This window comes from Megascapheus bottae, chromosome 13, assembly GCF_031878675.1.
Source record: "Megascapheus bottae isolate mThoBot1 chromosome 13, mThoBot2.hap1, whole genome shotgun sequence".
NCBI lineage: Eukaryota > Metazoa > Chordata > Mammalia > Rodentia > Geomyidae > Megascapheus > Megascapheus bottae.
In genome coordinates this window covers 289201-308148 of record NC_143521.1, presented here as the reverse complement: position 1 = coordinate 308148, position 18948 = coordinate 289201, and the positions used below count along the sequence as shown (strand labels likewise).

General features: G+C 35.1%; 1 protein-coding gene across 2 annotated transcripts in view; it reads right to left on the bottom strand.

Annotated features, from left to right (window-relative positions):
* The window catches only part of Fstl5 (follistatin like 5), a 570877-nt gene that overhangs the window by 415852 nt on the left and 136077 nt on the right, over positions 1–18948 (bottom strand). For both annotated transcript variants that reach the window (XM_090343981.1, XM_090343982.1), the window contains exon 3: positions 15265–15513. In XM_090343981.1, coding sequence (XP_090200107.1) covers positions 15265–15513 — 249 coding nt within the window. The remainder of the gene's footprint in view (positions 1–15264; positions 15514–18948) is intronic.

Here is an 18948-nt window from a genome sequence, read left to right as displayed (position 1 = left end):
ATATATTGTTGAGAAGTTTTGCACCAATAATCATCAAAGAAATGTGCATAGTTCTCTTACTTTGATGAGACTCTGTCTGATTTGGGGATGAGGGTTAAGGTGGCTTTGTATAATGTGTTTGGCAGAGAGCCTCGCTTTCAATTTCACTGAAGTTTGAGGAGGTCTTTAGAATTCAGCTGTGAATCTATCAGGTCCTGTGCTTTTCTTGGATGGGAGATCTCTTATTGCCATTTCTAGTTCAATACTAGAAATAGGTCTGTTTAGTTGGGTTAGGTCTTTTGGGCTCAGCTTGAGTATGTTAATATTGGCTAGAAATTCATCCATCTCTTCTCAATTCTCAAATTTGTTGGCATAAATGTTTGAAAAGTAATTTCTGTTGGGATATTTTCATTCTCATCCATGATTTTGTTTATTTTGGTGTGCTTTCTTTTTTTGGTAAGATTTGCTAAGGGTCTGTCAATTTTGTTAATTATTTCAAAGAACCAACTTCTTGCTTTGTTGTTTCTTTCCATGTTTTTTTCTTTGGACTGTAACTTTTTTAATTCGGCTTTAATTGCAATAATTTTCTTCCTTCTACTGGAATTCGAATTAGTTTGCTGTTCTTTTTCCAGAGCTTAAGGTACACCACTAAATTCTTGGTTTTCAATTTTTCCAATTTGTTAATGTAGGCAATCAGAGCTATAAATTTTCCTCTGAGTACTGCCTTTATTGTATAGCAAAGCAGCTCGTATTTTGTGTGCTCCTTTTTGTTAAATAGCACAAACTGTTGAATTTATGTTCTGATCTCCTGGATGACCCACTGGTGATTCAAAAATGTGTTGGTCAATCTCAATGAGTTATAGAATCTTCCTTGGTGAAGACTGATATTCAGTTCCCATTTTATGCCATTGTGCCTGAGAGAATGCAGGAAATAATTTCAGTGTTTCTGAATCTGCACAGGTTTGTTTTATGCTCTAAAATGCTGTCCGTTTTAGAGAATGTTCTATGTCCTACTGAACAAAACATATATTCTTGTGTTGCTGGGTGGAATAATCTGCACATGTCTGTTAGGTCTAGTTGGTCTATACAATTCTTCAATTCTGAGGTTTCTCTGTTGAGTTTTTGCTGTTGAGTTTTTGTCTTGTTGATCTATCCAGAGGTGACAGCGGTGTGTTAAATCCCCAACAATCATTGTGTGTGTGGTTTTAGTGTAAGTAATGATTTTTTGATGAAGATGGCTGCTTCGGCATTAGATGTGTAAATATTTATGGTGGTTATATCCTACTGGAGAGATTTCCTTTAATAGTATGTAATAACCTTCCTTGTCTCTTCTCAATAATTTTTGTTTGAATTCTATTTTATCTGATATAAGGATGGCAACTCGAGCCTGTTTATGGGGGCTGTTTGCTTCATAGATTTTATTCCAGCCTCTCATTGTCAGATTGTTTGCTTCTTTGGGCAATATGTGTCTCTTGGAAAGAGCAGAATGATGGATCTTGCTTTTTGATCCAACTAGATAGTCTATGCCATTTAATTGTAGAATTGATATTGATGGTTAGGACTGAAAAATATTTACTAGTTCCTGCCATTAAAAATTTTTTCTTAGTGCCTGTGATTTGTCAATTGTTGCTGTAAGTAGCTGGTATGTTTTTTAGGTACCATTTCTCTTTCAGTAATATGTTTGTGTTGTTAATGGATAGAATCTCTTTGAGAACTTTTTGTAATGCTGGTTTTGTTTTATGTAATGTTGCCACTTTTCCTTGGAATCCAAGGTTTTTATTGTTCCCTCAGTTATGAATAAGAGCTTATATGGGCACAGAATTCTTGATTCATAGTTATTTGTCTTTAGGGCATGACATACATCCTTCCAAGCTCTTCTTGCTTTTATGGTCTCTGTTGAGAAATCTGTGGTTATTCTGGTTGATTTTTTTGGTAGGTGATTTTTCTCTTCTCCCTGCCCTATTTAAGGCTTCTTTCCTTGGTCTCTATTGATCCTGTATGGATTATAATGTAGCATCGACATGTCCTTTACTGTTCAGGTTTGTTTGATGTTTTAAACAGTTCTTGAATCTGGATGGGCCTGTCCTTCTGGATATTTGAGAAGTTCTCTGAGATGATTCCCTGAAATATATTTCCAATTCCATTGACCTCTTCTCCAGGCCCTTCTCAATACCAATTAGCCTTTAATTAGGTTTCTTAATTGTATCTTGGAACTCCTGAAGAGATCTGTCATATTCCTTGGAGTTGGTTTGAATCATTTCCTGGACTTTCTCTATAACTTCTAGGATATATTCATTCTGGTGATTCTCTCTTTTGCATTGTCTAACCTGCTATCAGTACTTGCTAGTTTGTTTTTCACCTCTTTTCCTTCTATTTGGTCATTTTTGATGCCTTGTATCTCTTGTTTTAGATTGTATATGGACTTCTTTACCTCCTTGATTTTGATTTGAGTGCTCTCTTTGAATTCCTGTAGCTCAGAAGCTTTACTCTCATTGGAGTTTTGTTTGAATTCATTCAGTTTTCTGTATTTGGTGTGTAAATTTCTTTTGGAATAATGTCATCACTCCTTCATTTTCCCCTAGTTTTTCCCCTCCATAAATCCTCCCACCAAGTTATATAGTTCATTTTCAATGAGTATCACCAAAAAGTTGATTCAGTTCACCTTTTCTCCAATCATTTATGTGATTCTGCTCCCCTCCCAAATCAGGTAAACTTATAAGTAAGACAAAAGATACAGAAATCAAAAACAAGGAGAAAATGGAGGAAGGAGAACGGAAGGAAGGAAGAGAAGAAGGAGGGAGAGAGGACTGGAGGGAAGGAGGGAGAGAGGGAAGAAAGAAAGATGACAAGAAGAAAGAATTCTAATACAGAAAGAAACATAAACAGTACAATTAAGAAAAACTTCCTGTTTCCATTTCTTGGAGTTCATTTCAATAAGCATCATTTTACATGAGAATAACCATTGAACCCTTGAGATCCTCTCCTAAGAATATCCTTTAATCTGACTATGTGAATGTTTAGAATCCTGGTTAACTTATCATGCCCAAGTGTAATCTTTGTCCTTTACTATTCTTTGGATTTACTGGTAGATTTGTAAACACAATTTAATTATTACAAATGAGGGAAAGCACACATACTGTATTACTTTCTTTCTGGGTAATTTCTCTTAAAATATTTTTTTCAAGTCTTTGCCTTTTTTTTTTTTACAAATGGGTCAATGCCATTATTTCGGACAGAAGAATACTATTCCATTGTGTTTGTATCCAATATTTTCTTTATCCATTTGTCTTCAGGGGTATATCTGGGTTGATTTCATATAAGGCTAGGTTAAACAATGCTGCAGTGAGCTCGGTTATCCTGGCGGCTTTAGTGCAGCTTGGTTAGGGATCAACTGGATAAGTGCCCAAAAGTAGAATTGCTAGGTCATAAGAAAGCTCTATGTTGAAGAACTTCCATACTACTTTTCAGAGTGATTGAGTTTACATTCCCACCAACAGTGTAGTAGTGTTCCCCTTTGGAACAATTCCCAATAGTTATTGTTATTTTTCTTGATAATGGCCATTTTTCCTGGGGTTAAGTAGAATCTCAATGGTATTTTGATTCACATTTATTTTATGAATAAAGATATTGAGCACCTTTTTATATGTCTATTGAACACTTATTTTCTCATCTGAGAAGTCTCTCATTCAGTCCTTAGCATGTTTATCAATTTGCTTGTTTCTTTGAAGATTTGTTTTGTGAAGGTTAATTTTTTAGCTCTAAGTTTATTTTAGATATGGGACCTTATCTGACACATAGTTAGTAAAGATCTTCTCCCATTTTGTGAGCTATTTATCCTGCTAACCATGTGCTTTGCCATGCAGAAACACCTCAGTTCAATGAAATACAATTAATGCACTCTTTCATTGATTTTTTTCTGGAATTTTTAAGGAAGTTTAGCATGTGCCAAGAAGCTTTAGTGTTTTCTCTATCACTTCCTTTAGTATTTTGGGGGTACCTTGTCTTACATTGAGGCCTTTGATCCATTTGGAACCAATTCTAATACTATTAATTTTCTACCACCATGTGTGTAGGCAAGCTTGCTAGCACCTTTTGATGAAAATGCTGTCTTTTGCCCATCTTGTGTTTTTGGGACCCTTATCAAATATTAAATGGCCATAAATGTGAGGGTTCATTTCTGTGTCTTCAATTCTATTCTATAGACCTCAGACCTATTCTTTTGCCAAGCTGCTTTAATTACGACAGCTTTGTAATAGAGTTTGAAGTTTGGTATTGATATTCCTCTAGCACTATTCTTCCTTATAAGCAGTGTACTTCTTATTCTGGGTCTTCTATTAGTTGGTTTAAATCTTCCTGGTTTAATTTGTTAGCATAAATTTTTGCAATGTATTCCCCTATAATATTCTGAATCTTGTTTGTTTCTGTTTTGATTTATACACTTCCATCTCTAATTTTGTTTATTTGAGTGTACTCTCTTTCCTTTTTGGTCAGGTTTGTTAAAGGTCTTTCAATTTTGTTTACTTTGTAAGAGAAACAACTGTTTTTTTTTTATTCCCATGCTTGTTTAAGTCTCCAGTGATTGTTGGAGACTTTAACACACCACTGTCACCTCTGGATAGATTGACTAGGCAAAATCTCAACAGAGAAAATTCAGATTTAAACAACTGCATAGACCAACTACACCTGACAGACATCTGCAGATTATTCAACCCAGCAACATGAAAATATATGTTTTCTTCAGCAGCACTTGGAATATTTTCTAAAACAGACACATTTTAGTGCATAACATAACTCTATAGATTCAGAAATATTGAAATAATTCACTGAATTCTGTCAGACCATAACAGCATCAAATTCGAACTGAACACCAATCTCCATCAAGGAAAACCTTGTAATTCATTGACATTGAACAACACATTGTTTATTCACCAGTGGGTCATTGAGGGAAGCACACCCAAATTAACAAAATCATAGTTGAGAATGGAAATATCAAGATAACAAATTTGAGAATTTAGAAGACATGGACAAATTTCTATCTAATACTAATATACCCAAGCTGAACCGAGAAGACGTAAACCAACTAAACAGATCTATTTCAAGTACTGAAATAGAAATAGCAATAAGAGACCTCCCATCCAAGAAAAGCTCAAGACCTGATGGATTCGCAGCTGAATTCTACAAGGCCTTCAAAGCAGAGCTCACAACAATACTCCTCAAGGTCTTTGACAAAATTGAAAGCAAAGGCTCTTTGCCAAACTTATTATATGAAGCCAACAAAACACTCATCCCACAACCAGACAGGGACTCATCAAAATCAAAAATTATGGAAGCAACTGCTTTTGCAATAGCCTCAAAGAAAATAAAGTGATTAGAATTAACTTAACTAAGAATATAAAGGACCTTTATGAGGAAAATTTTAAAAATCTGAAAAAAGAAATTAAAGCAGAACTGAGGAAGGAGAACAACCCCCCATTTTCCTGGACTGGAAGATTGACATGGTGAAAACTCATCATAGTTGTTGATGGACACACATATATATGCATATATATGCATATATATCTGTGTTTGTATATAATCTAAGTAACTTTTGACTAATGATTCCTATTTCTATTAATTGCATAATTTGAAGCACAGAAAAAGCAGCAGAGTTTTCTCATCTGTAAAAGACTGATACAGTGTCTGGCTCATAAAGTGCTTGCATGAAATTTATGATTTGCTTTTTAGAAAACACATGGAAAAAGGTTTGGAATGACATAAATGCATAGCCATGAGAACTATTGATTGTAATTAATATTTTTAAAAAACAATAAAATTAGGTTTTAACCACTAAGCTCTTGGTTATATATTTTACAATTATATTTTCTTCTAACAAAGCTTATAATTCAATTCAAAAAATTGTTTTATCGCTGTAATTCAGTTAGCGATATTAAATTGAAGTCACAGAAACCCAAATTAAATTAACAAGCAATTCTTGAAAGAAGAGAAACAAATGGCTCATAAACACATGAAGAAAATTTTCAAAATCTCGGTACATAAAGAACATGAAACTAAAGTGCAGGCAGAAATTTTATCTCACTTCAATTAGAATGGATATAAGCAAATATACAACAACAGCAAATGCTGGCAGGTTTGTAAGGCAAAAGGAAGTTTTATGTTTTTCTATAGTAATGTAAATTAGTGCAAATGGTATGAAAAACTGTACAGAGATGTCAAAAGTTAAATACAGAGGTACAATATGATCCAGAAATTCTATTTGGGGACATTTATATGAAGGAATGTATGTATCTTAGGATATAGGAGATATCCTTGTGACCATAAATCGCTGTAGTCAAGCTATAGAAACTGTATATGCTTTAATTCTAAGGAATGAGTGTTGAAAATATTTAGTTAACTTTGAGATTGTTTGGGAGATATGAGGAAAGAGGTATAATATATAAGAATTAAAGAAGGTATAAAATATCAAAATATGTCGTGCCATATATAAGGATAACATAAGGAAATTTACAGAGATTAGAAATAAGGAATAGAGCAATACAAGGAGTTAATGTGAAGTGGAGTGATAGAGGGAAGATGATAGATAGATAGATAGATGAAAAGAATAGAAACATGTACACATTAAATACAAGGGTGGTAACCTTGAGCTGAAGAGGTCAGGGACAGGGCCCAGGCCCAGTTCAAGCCCTGTGACTCACAAAAAAAAGAAATAGTCTGGGATGGTGGGTTGCTGAGTTCATTTTTAACTCAGCCTAATATCTGTCAAACAAGCACACAGACCAAGCAGGCTGCTCCCTTTTTATCTCCAATCTAGCAGGCCATGCACCTAGGCTCCTATTGAGTTTAGGTTCAGATTCTGCAAAAGGATGTGGATAAATCAATGAGCTGTAACTAAAAATTCAAGGAATTCCTAATAGAATGTTTTAGTTTAATTACAGCAAGAAAAGGATGTAACTATAATGTAATTAACAAGGGCCAAGCCACCTAGCCAAAGCAAGAATTTTTCAGGAAAACAATTACCACAAGATTAACAGAAAGAAAGCAAAGTATTTGAATAGTGAAGGCACATTTCTCCCAGCTCTTAGAATACCCGCCAGATCTTTATTTCACTTACTCAAATTTTCCACTTTCATATTCTACCAAATTTTCATGTTTTGTCTGGGTACTAATTTGTGTTATGGTTGATTTGATGACCCTTCTTTTCAACTGACCTTGATCTGATTTAACTAGTTTAAAAATTATATAAAGTAATCCATGACATATTTTAGGCAAGAAGATGTATGTCAGGCAAGAATTCCCAGAAGTAAAACATAATGGAAACTCAGTGTTTATAATGACCTCATTCTTTGTTCATCACTTATTCAAGTGGACTAGCATCATTTCCTGTTAAATGGAGTGTTAAATTATATGTAGCTGCAAGAAATTATCCCAAGTCTGCTCCTGTCATAGTACTTTAGATTACATTATCTAGTTTAAGCCAAATTTGAGTAAACTTGTAATAGCTTCATATCTGTAAAGGATGCAGAGTGGTTTCCAATAAATTTTCTATACTTGCACAGACCAACTATTCCAGTGACTTTCTTAGAGACAGGAATGAAATCTATATTAGTGGCCAATGTGTGGACAGTAAACGCAACAAGTCACTTAGATGAGTTGGAGCCACACTCCTCATTAGACATACAGACAGCAAAGTGCCTCACTGGAGATACAATGTGTGCTTCTACCAAAGAATCTTTGTAGTCTCCTGTTCACCCTCTCTTTTCTGTATTCACACACATTTCATCTTTCAGTACATTTGGTTCTATGCTTAAATGAAATGTTATGTGATAGATGTGTATGAAGTTCTACATGTTTTACTCTCCTGTTGTTTTAGATTCAATTCTAAGGTATGAACTCAAAGTTCTTAGCTCTTTTGTTCAAGGCTGGTGCTCTATTAGTTGAGCCACAGCTATACTTCTGAACTTTTGCTAGTTAATTAGGGATAAGAGTCCCAGGGAATTTCCTGTTCTGTCTAGTTTTGAGCTGTTGTTCTCAGCTCTTAGTGGCCAAAGTTCCTAGAATTGTAGGCCTGAGCCATTGGCCTGCTGAATGTTCTAATACAGTCTGGAAACACTATCTAAGCATATTTTATACTTATCTATTTTCTCTGCTCAAATGAACCCACATAGATATGGGCAGAAAAATGACTCACTCACCTGACTCCTCAATTATGAATACAATTTATCCACCATGTCAGCAAGCCTCTGTCTCATGACCCCTAATTAAATTTAAAAAGTCATTCACTTCATACTAGGTCACATGAACATTTTCTATGGACTAATTCCTAGAGATCCTCTTTGGAGTGGTGGGTGCATTATACTTTCTACTGCACACGCAAAGCATAAGCCTTGAATATTAAATACAATAGAAGTTTGACTTTTGCCAAATTATTTTTTCATGTAATTTTATTATAATTAATAGAAGGGTTACATTATATTCACCAGATAGAAGGTACATTACTTCACAAATATTGATACCCTTTCTCATGTTTTGGTCCACATTTCCCTCCCCATACCCCTAACTTTTCCACAAAGTGCAAGGATAAAAAGTTTTGTACATATAGGGGAAAGCCACTGAATGATGACACTATGTATACTACTAAGATTCTCAGAGCTGAACACATGTCAAATTTCAGGAATTATCTAGGTGAAATGGCTCATGTCTGTAATTCTAGCTACTCAGGAGGCTGAGATCTGAGGATCAAGGTTCAAAGCCAGCCCGGGCACCAAAAGACGTGAGACTCTCATTTCCAATTAATCTCTAAAAAATGTGAAATGGGGCTTGGCTCATAGGTAGCCTTTAGCTAAAGAGCTCAGGGACAACAACCATGCTGAGGGGTAGGGTGGTAGCCTTGAGCTGAAGAGCTCAGGGACAGCATCTAGGCTGAGTTCAAGCCCCATGACCCACAAAAAAAATCAGGAATTGCTCCTAAGAAGATAAAGGAAATATTTATTTCCAGTACTAGATATTGAGCTTGTAGGTTTTTTTTTGAAGGCTAGGAAATTACTCTATCACCTGAGCCATGATGTCAGCTCAATGAGAAAATTTAGTATGTAAATTTAAAAATTATTCAATTTAATGTGCTCATAATATAGTAATTGGTGACATGGCTAAGTAATAATTTAAGCTTTTATTTGAGAAAGTAAAACATTTAGCTTTTGCATCAATAAATTTGTTAATTCTAACATTTTTAATATATTGCTGATTATTCAGTAACAAATTAAAATTGAAGACATTTTGTTCTTTATTCAATGTACATACATTTCTTTTTCTTTTCTCTATTTTTGATCAAGCATAAAGTAGACACTATCACTGTAACAATGAACTTCAGGACATGGAATTCAAGAGTGCTTGAAAAAGTTTATTTTGGGGGTCATGGGGCTTGAACTCTTGGCCTGGGCACTGTCCCTGAGCTCTTCAGCTGAATGCTACCACCCTACCCCTTCAGCCACAGTGCCCATTCCAGCTCTTACTTTGTTTTTGCAGCATTTAACATCAGATCCTTGGTTTTCAGGTCTAGTGGTTGTACTATGTGTCTGGACGAGTTAATTCTAGGATCTTGCCTGTTTGGAGTCATGAAACCTTCAATAATATGAGCATTTTCACTTTTAAGGTTGGAGAAGTTCTCTGCTATGATTTTGGTGAATAAGGGTTGCATTCCTTTATTCATAAACTCCTCCCCTTCATCAATCCCTATTATACAAAGATTAGATTTCTTTGCTGCAAGTGCCAGGTCCTGGAGTTCTCTTTGGTGAATTCTGACTGATTTCTCCAGACAGATGATTCTCTGTTTTAGCTCTTGTATTTTATCTTCTGTTCCTGATGACCTATTCTCCATCTCAGTCAATATGTTGATTAATGCTTCCATTTTTGTTTGAATTGTGGACACTGAGCTGATCATATCTGCTTCTTTTCTTCCATTTCTCTTTTGAATTTGAGGAGCTTCTTGATTATTTCCGGCTTGTGTTCCTGGAATTGTTTTTGGAATTCTGCTTCAATCTCTTTAGTCATGTCCGTGATCATCTCCTTGAATAGAGTCATGATTCATGTCTCTTCAGGTGTCATTTGTTGGGATGGTGACATCTTTCTCATCCCTTCAATCTTGTTTCTTTTTGGGATTTGTGTGGGACTTTTATTATTTACATATGTTGTAATTTTTCATTGCACTTTCTGAGGCCAGAATTTGCAGCTTATATAGTGTTTGGCCCATTTCCAGAGGCTGTGTGCCACTGCTCAGCTACCTCTCAGCCCAACCAGTGGCCCCACAGTGGGCATAGGGTGGAGTTGAGCACTTCAGTCTTAGCTAGCCTGGTGGATGGGTGGATGGCTAGTTTTTCTTCCCTGTTCTCAGGGGTGGGGTCCAGCCAAGGGCCTGGGGTTTAGGTGTTTCTGGGAGCTCTCAGCTAATCCAGCCAGTTTCCACTATGTTCCCAGGGGTGGGGCCCATCTGAGGCTGAGGGTGGAGCCATGCCTTTCTGGCTTTCAGAGGGCAAGCTCAGCCCCTGCTTGTCTGCACTTCAGTTCTCTGCTGTGTTTCAGCCACTTTGGCTGCGTCTTTCTATGACTCCATGGGGGGGCTCCTTGGTGTTGTCTTGCTGGAGGCTCCCAGCAGAAGGGGTCCTCACTTAGGTTTGGGACAGTCAGATGCTGGCTAACAGACACAAACACACACACACACCCGCTGTTGGAAGGCAGGGTCTTAACACCCCTCAGTCTCCAGTTTCAGGGGCCTGGGAGATGAGGCTGTTGGGCAGGTGGGAGCAGGGATATCTCTGCCACCTTTGATGGGGTGCTGGGTCTTAGTGCCTTCCCACCTGTCAGTCTCCATTCAATGGCCTGGGGGAGGGTGCTGTTGAGGGAAGGGACAGGATTCTGAATTCCTTGTCCCCCCTGCACTTGTCAGTCTTTCATGGGTGGGGTGGGAGTGGTCTGGGTTAAGTTCTGTAGTTCGCCACCAGCTCTGCTTTCTCGATGAGTTTGGAGTAACCCCCTGGACTATTTACTCATCGGGGATTGGCTGTGAGCTGTTCCTCGGTGTTGGAGGGTCATTCACTTCCCTTCTGGTCTCTGCCGCCATCTGTGCTGCCCCTGCGTGATCTGTGAGGGACTCCTGCTTCTAGATTCCACTGTTTGATGGAATTTCTGGAGTTCTGGGCTTCCCGGGCCCCTGCGCCATCCACCACAGCTTTTGTTACTTGGAGCCAGAGTCGAGTGGTGTAGGAGGGGCCCTAAAGTTTCAGATTCTTTAAGAATATTGGCTATAAGCTTCATTTGGATTTCGTTTCCAGTTTGTGTACTTCTCTGTTGCTTCTTGAATTTGTAGTTGAGGGTTTATTAAGATAGTTGGCTCATGGGATTCCCTGATTCTCTCTTTCTTTGGGAGAAAGTTAGGCTGGGTCCTTATTGTCTAGGCACCATCTTCCAACCTCTTAGAGAATAATAATTTTTTTAAAAAAGAAAAATAAAATCAACTGACTTCCTATGTGTCAACAATGATACGAATGAGGCAACAATCAGGAAAGCAAAGAAAGGAAAGAAAGAGCTATACTAAATGGGAAAAAATTAGAATAACAGCAGACCTCTCCATGCAAACCCTAAATGCAAGAAAAGCTTGGAAAAACATCATTCATGTCCTGAAGACCAACAACTGCCAACCCAGACTGATTTATCCAGAAAAACTAGCATTTACATTTGAGGGTGAAACAAGAATATTTCACTCCAAAGAGAAGCCATATGAATAAATGCACACTAAACCAGCATTACAAAAAATAATCAATTAATCGAGAACAAATTGCAGAATATCAAGAACCTCCATCAAGAAGCAATTACCTGTAATTCACTAAACACAAATGGGGAGAAAAGAGAGAGAAAGAATATTAGAAGTAAAAATAAATAATGACAATTGACACTGACCACTTCTCCATAATTTCCCTAAATGTGAATGTGCTGAACAATCCAATCAAAAGACAGAGAGCAGCGATGGATTAAGAAACACGACCCATCCATATGTTGACTCCAAGAGACTCACCTCACTGCCAAAGACAGAAACAAATTCCAAGTGAAAGGATGGAAACGAATTTTCCACTCCAGTGCACCATGCAATAAAGCAGGAGTAGTAGCAATCTTAATCTCTGACAAAATTAACTCCTCTCACATCTATTTTGCTATCCCTTGGTTATCTCATATTGTTAGAGTATTTTTCCTTGTTCTTTTATGTTTTATATATATATATATTGTTTATTTGAAATAGGATAGGGAAGGGGGAAAACAAATGAGGGGAGGTGGTAGGGGGAGGAAAATGGGGAGCAAGACATGAGAAAGGGTATCAATGTTTGTGAAGTAATACACCTTCTATCTGGTGAATATAATGTAACCTTTCTATTAATTACAATAAAAAATTTTTTAAAATATCTGAAAGAACAATTAAAAAATCAATGCAATACACATCAATATCCTCACATCACCCTTGATGAAATACAGCAAACTATCCAAATATTCATATGGAAAACTCAAAGACCCTACAGAGCAAACAAAATATCCCTAATAGGAAAAGCAGTGCTGGAAGAATATCAATACCAAACTTCAGACTCTATTACAAAGCTTTATGATTAAACACAGCTTGTTATTGGCACAAAAGAAGGCCTGAGGATCAATGGAATACAACTCAAGTCCCAGAAATTATCCCACAGATCTATGGCCACCTAGTGTTCAATAAGGGATCCAAAAAGAAAAGAAAAAGTAGGATGGAAGAAAGATAACCTCTTCAACAAATGATACTGGCAGAATTGGTTGAGCACCTCAGAAAACTATCATGCATGAAGACTTGGGTTTGATTCCTTGTACCAAATACACAGAAAAATCCGGAAGTGGAGTTGTGGCTCAAGTGGTAAAGTGCTAGCCTTGAGCTAAAGAGCACACAGACACTGTTTAGGCCCAGAGTTCAAGTCCCACAACTGACAAAAAAATAAATTCCAATAATATAAATAATGGAAGCTCTCACTACAATGTCATTCCAACTTTACACAAGTTATACACTCAATATTGACTAATTGCACACTAGTAGGAGAAGTGCTTTTCATCCTCTAATTTGTCTAAATGTCTTCCAGCACAATAAAGTCACTTGAATTAGTTGTTGGATAAACAAAGCATCAAATTAAACCAAAAATAATTCTCAGTATCTGACACTTTGGAAACATGGAAAACTATCCTGGATAAAATAGACAATCAATAATGGAGGTGATGGGAATTCATTTTGAATTAAACAAATGTACTTAACAATCTTAGAATAAGTCTGATGGATGAAAGGTTTTCAAACTTTTGCTTTTGATGTAAGCAATATTTTATTCTATCCATATGTCTCACTCTGATATATTCACTGTAATGCACTATGCTTAAGCATCCAGCTATGAAGTAGACCAGCAAAAACAGTAGATTATTTTTCCGTGTGTCATTTAATGTCATATTTTTCCATATACTCCATTCCTGGTAATCAAATATATAGAGCTTAATTTTAAGAATAAGAGTATAATGTTAAAAGGTTTTACATTGTTATTTGTTATTTACTTAATAACATGATGTCCTTTATTATGAAACTTAAATCTACACTCTCAGAACAACGTGACCAAACTACTCTGTGTGCTTTAAAATACTGTGCTATAGAACCACATTTCAGGTTATGTAACATAGAGAGCACCTATTAAGATAAATAGAGAATCCAACATGAAAAGGTACTTTAAACAGTGTATTTATCATTGTCCATACTGCATTATCATAAGTAAATGATACCTACAAGAATGTTTCATTTAAATGTGTTTATAGTAGCTTCAATGACAACGCATTTTATTTCATGTCATTTGATAGGCTGTGTGTGTGTGTGTGTGTGTGTGTGTGTGTGTGTGTGTGTGTGTGTTTGCCAGTTCGGGGGGCTTGAACTTAGGACCTGGGCACTGTCCTTGAACATTTTTTGTTCTAGGCTAGGTGCTTTGCCACTTGAGCAGCAGTACCACTTCTGGCTTTTTCTGAGTATGTGGTACCAAGGAATTGAGCTCAGGGCTTTATGCATGCTAGGCCAGCTTCTATTCCCATGTGTCATTTTTTTTTTGTGGGTCATGGAGCCTGAGTACTGTCCCTGAGCTCTTCAGCTCAAGGCTATCACCCTACTCTTGAACCAAGCCCCACTTCCGATTTTCTAGAGGTTTTTTTGGAGATAAGAGTCTCGGGCCTTTTGTGACTGAGTTGGCTTTGATCCTTGATCCTCAGATCTCAGCCTCCTGAGTAGCTAGGATTACAGGCATGAGTCACCACATCCTGCTCATTTTTTAAAGCACCATTAGATTAGTGCTTTTCCAAGACTGAGAAAATGTAAGTATTTAATTTCAATAAATTATTAGGCTAGTGAGGTATTATTTTATATTTTAACCATCAGTTTAAGAATGAAAATATCATATAATTTTAAAGTATAAAGAAAGCCAAGGATCATCATAAAAATTGGAGTTTGTGAACTTCCATGCACATGGAATCAATGGTTGATCAATGAATGACCTATCAAAATGTTAAAGGTGTATATATTTATCTGAAGAAGTTCATTATGAGTGTTAATAATTATTAAGTATAATTTCACCAACATAAGTGAACTATGTACATTTTTGAACAATTAGATATAGATAAAAATGTTAATATCATTTGGTGATTTATTTCTATGGCTTGTGAAATAAATTACTTTCAAGGAACTATTATTTGAAGGACAAAAGTAAATACTAACATTGTGCTACTTAAAACTTATCATCAAATATTTCTTTATTGAGTTTGATATAAATTCTTCAGAGTTATTTTTGTGGACAATTGCAGAATGTTGGTCATTTTAATGACGTGATGCAAACTGAAACCATCACTTTTAATTTGGAAGAAATCTATGTTGTTTGAGTATGGCTTGGCATTCACTATTCCTTCATTACACTCTAGGTTCTTTTATTTGTATGGATTTGGCCAGTAGAGTGAATTGGCCAATAGAAAGCCATCTGGAACATTATTCAAAAGTACTCTGTAAATGAATCATAGGTTGGCCAGTCTTCACTAGCTAAATAGTTGGAGTGTGATGTGAATTTACATATATAGATACTTATTGGGCTAATAACTGAACTTAATTCATTTTCTTATTTCTAGAAATCAGACTAGAGTTCAAGCATAAAAGAATAATTAAAGAATAGAAAGAACATAGGAAAGAATGATACCTTAGGTTCACTCTGTATTTACCTTTAAAGAAGCACTCTTCATTGTGAACAATTGTTATCTTTTGCTTTTTCAGGCAAGCTGATCTGTGTACTTCACAGTGGTTTGCATAGAATCCTCCATCTGACCCACACACAGGTTTGTAATGCCATTTGCAATGATCCATGCAGGCACATTCTGCATGGCCTGTCTCTCTGTTGATTACACAGTGCCTTCCCAAGCCACAATACTTGTTTTCACAAGATCCAAAAGAGCTATCCTGAATCCAAAATTCTGAAAATAAAAATTAGAAAATCATTTGTTTTCTGTATTCAAGTATTAGATGCATTTAACTGTATCAAATATTCAGTATTTCTAAAACAGTCTTAGAAAATGAAAGTCATTGTGTTAATTTTGGACACACATTAAAAAAAACAACAACGACAACAACAAAAAAACGTACGGATAGAGTTTCTAAACTGTCTCAACATTTCTCCTCAAGTCCTCTTCTTGAAATATCTTCTATTTTTCTTGGAAGATTCTGTTTGACTTTTTGAAAGTATTTCATTACATCAGTGTGATTAAAATATAGATTCTGATCTAGAATTTAAATTGCATTTCCAATACCTGTAAGCTCCAGGGACACTGGTCACATTTATATTGCAGAGTTATATTTAAAAAATAAGGTCAGTGAATACCTATGAGGATAAGTTAATGGAGATTAAATGGTATACATAAAACTCAATGAACCGGTTTTATAAATGTGTTTGTTTTGTTTGTTTTATTTTTTCCAGTCCTAGGCCTTGAACTCAGGGCCTGAGTACTGCCCTTGGTTTTCTCAGGGATAGAGCTCTACCACTTGAGCCATAGCACCACTTCCAGCTTTTTCTAGGTATGTGATACAGAGGAATCAAACGCAGGGATTTACACATGCTAGGCAAGTACTCTACCACTAGACCAAATTCCGACCCAGTTTAATATGTTTTATAAATGAAGTTCAGTCATTCCATGTTCAAAGGGATTTTTATTTACACTCCTCCATATGTACACCTATATATAGTTATATAGAATATCTTGATTAAATTTACCTTCCTTTACCCTATTTCTCCTCCTGTTTTCATTAATAGCTACTATATTCTCACCCTAAACAGGTTTTATAATTTCTGTCATTTATTTTCTTATAAAAGTTAGTTATTGGAAGGAGTTCCATCTGTGGTATTTCACATACATATGTAAGTCCTTTAATGCCCAGTACATACTCTTATCTAACAGCTTGTAGTAAAAGAACTCTCAAGTAGTGGAAATTAGAATAAATTTCTATACAAAATAATTAAAATATTTTGAGCATTAATGTCCTGTTCAATTGTTAAAAATATTCAATAAAATACAAAACAAACAATAAAATAAAATTTATTGGATACTTTTAAAATATGGTGTTATTTCGAACAACTTTTATTGTCCCTTTGAAGTTATGAACACATTGTAAAATATGTATATATATATCCAGTGGTTCTAATATTTGGGCATACTTTAGAATAGCATAAAGCAGTTTGCAGAGCCCTTCCTTTTGTAGTACCTTTTAGAGAAAGTGATTCAGTACAACTATAGAGCAGAATAATGTACATGTGTTCAACATAGTCGAGTAATGGCTGTCTGATTGTTTGAATAACCAAACTTTAGGGCTACAGAACTAATGGATTTTGAATGTACAACAATAACAACAACAAAAATTAATACTAACAAAATCGCAAATAAATAAGTTTGAAACATTCTAGTGGGAAAAAGGAGAAAGCAATGCTATGAGGTAAACTATGCAAAATAATTTAACGGTTTGAAGTAGAAACTGATATAAAACAATGAACACAGTTGATTAGATTGGTATGATATTCGACAAAGGCTTTTCCTTGTTTCTTCCTTTGTATGTCCAGTTGGTTAAATTAAATAAGCTCAAAGTCATTGCCATAGGCTATATCTCTGAATACCTACAAAACAAACTGAACATCTTATTACATAAAGATATTCATCAAATACAAAAGTGTATTTTTTCATATAATTTTTATTATAATTATTAGAAGGGTTACATTATATTCACCAGATAGAAGGTGCATTACTTCACAAACACTGATACCCTTTCTCATGTCTTGCTCCCCATTTCCCTCCCCCCATCCCACCCATTATTTTGGTTTTCCCCTTCCCTGTCCTATTTCAAATTACCAAATAAGCAAAAATACAATATATCAGATAACAAGGAAAAATACTGTAACAATATGTGTTAACCAAAGGACAACAAAAAAGATGAGAGATAACATAGTCCATTAAGGACAACAATCACTCATGATATGGTGTTTGTTTCTATATCCTGTAGGTGCTTTCATTTAGTGTCATACTATACGTATTTTATTCTACAAGCTAGCTGGATTTCAGTTAAGCAAAATCAAGTATCAGCCTATCACAGGCAGTCAATAGGACAGATTATATCTGTACTAATGGATAAAAGCCTCATCATACAATATCCAAATATCATGGATGCATAACTCTATCCAATCAGGTGATTTATATTTTGTTTCAACACATGAAATATATTATGAAAGTTCTGGGCAGAATTCTCAAACCCTTCTTATTCTGAGTTCTGCCCAAGTCATGAATCATTCTTTGAGTAAGTAAATATATGTCATTAACTTTATTTGTGTCAAAGGATTTTCTTTAAGAAGCATACTATGATAAAAGAGAGAGTAGAAATAATGAATTAAGATTTACCAAGAGAATATTTTAGCTTTTAATAAAAAATTAGCTATGGTTTATTAGAATCTTGTCATTTAACATTTCAAACACCAATTACTCTAGCTTTCTGTAAATGTGTGATAAATTTCATATCTTGGTGGGAATATTCTGTATTTGTCTGATTATTATTTGATATTTCAGTGATGGTATGTATCTTTTGAATATTGTTTGCTTAAATAAATATTAAAATTTTGGGCTTGAGTCTAGACATTTTTGTGATGGTATTGGCCATTTTCTAAAACTTAATGAAGAATCATACATTCCTAGCTAGAGGCAGTGTTGTGTACATAACTGCTACAGTTAAATAGCATTTAATTACTTCATGTCCAATTCAAAAGAAAGTTCATGTTATATAAATGAAAAAGTATAACATATCCTTCTTGTCTGTAATTAACCGTGACTAATGTTGACCTTAAATGTGAACTGATAAAGTCAATTTAGTCAGATCAACCTGTCAAAGAATTTTTAAGTATATTTTGTCATCATATAATGTACTAGACAAGTTTTGATCAAGACTTAAATAATGCGATGTCATAGTTTAATAACAGAGTTTTTGTTTCCTAAAATTAATCATATGTTTAATTAGAACATTGTTTTGTAATTTGTAAGGCTTTCCAAGAGTAGGAATCTGGTTAAAATTTCAAATAAGGCCAAATACAAAAAGAAAAGTGTGCATAGTCATAAAGCAAAGTTATTCTACATCATTGTACAGGGTTGTTACAGCTTTTGTTCAGTCCTGGTACTTTTTATAAATCTATCCAATATATATTAGATGACATATATCAAACTATATATACATATTATATATGGTATATGTCATGAAGTATATATCATATAACTATCAAATAAATGTAATCCATTGAAACTTAACCTCAAGTATTTAAGTTGAAATAAACTTTAATTTTTTTCTTCTATGTATTCCATACTACATTTTCTGCTATTGAATAT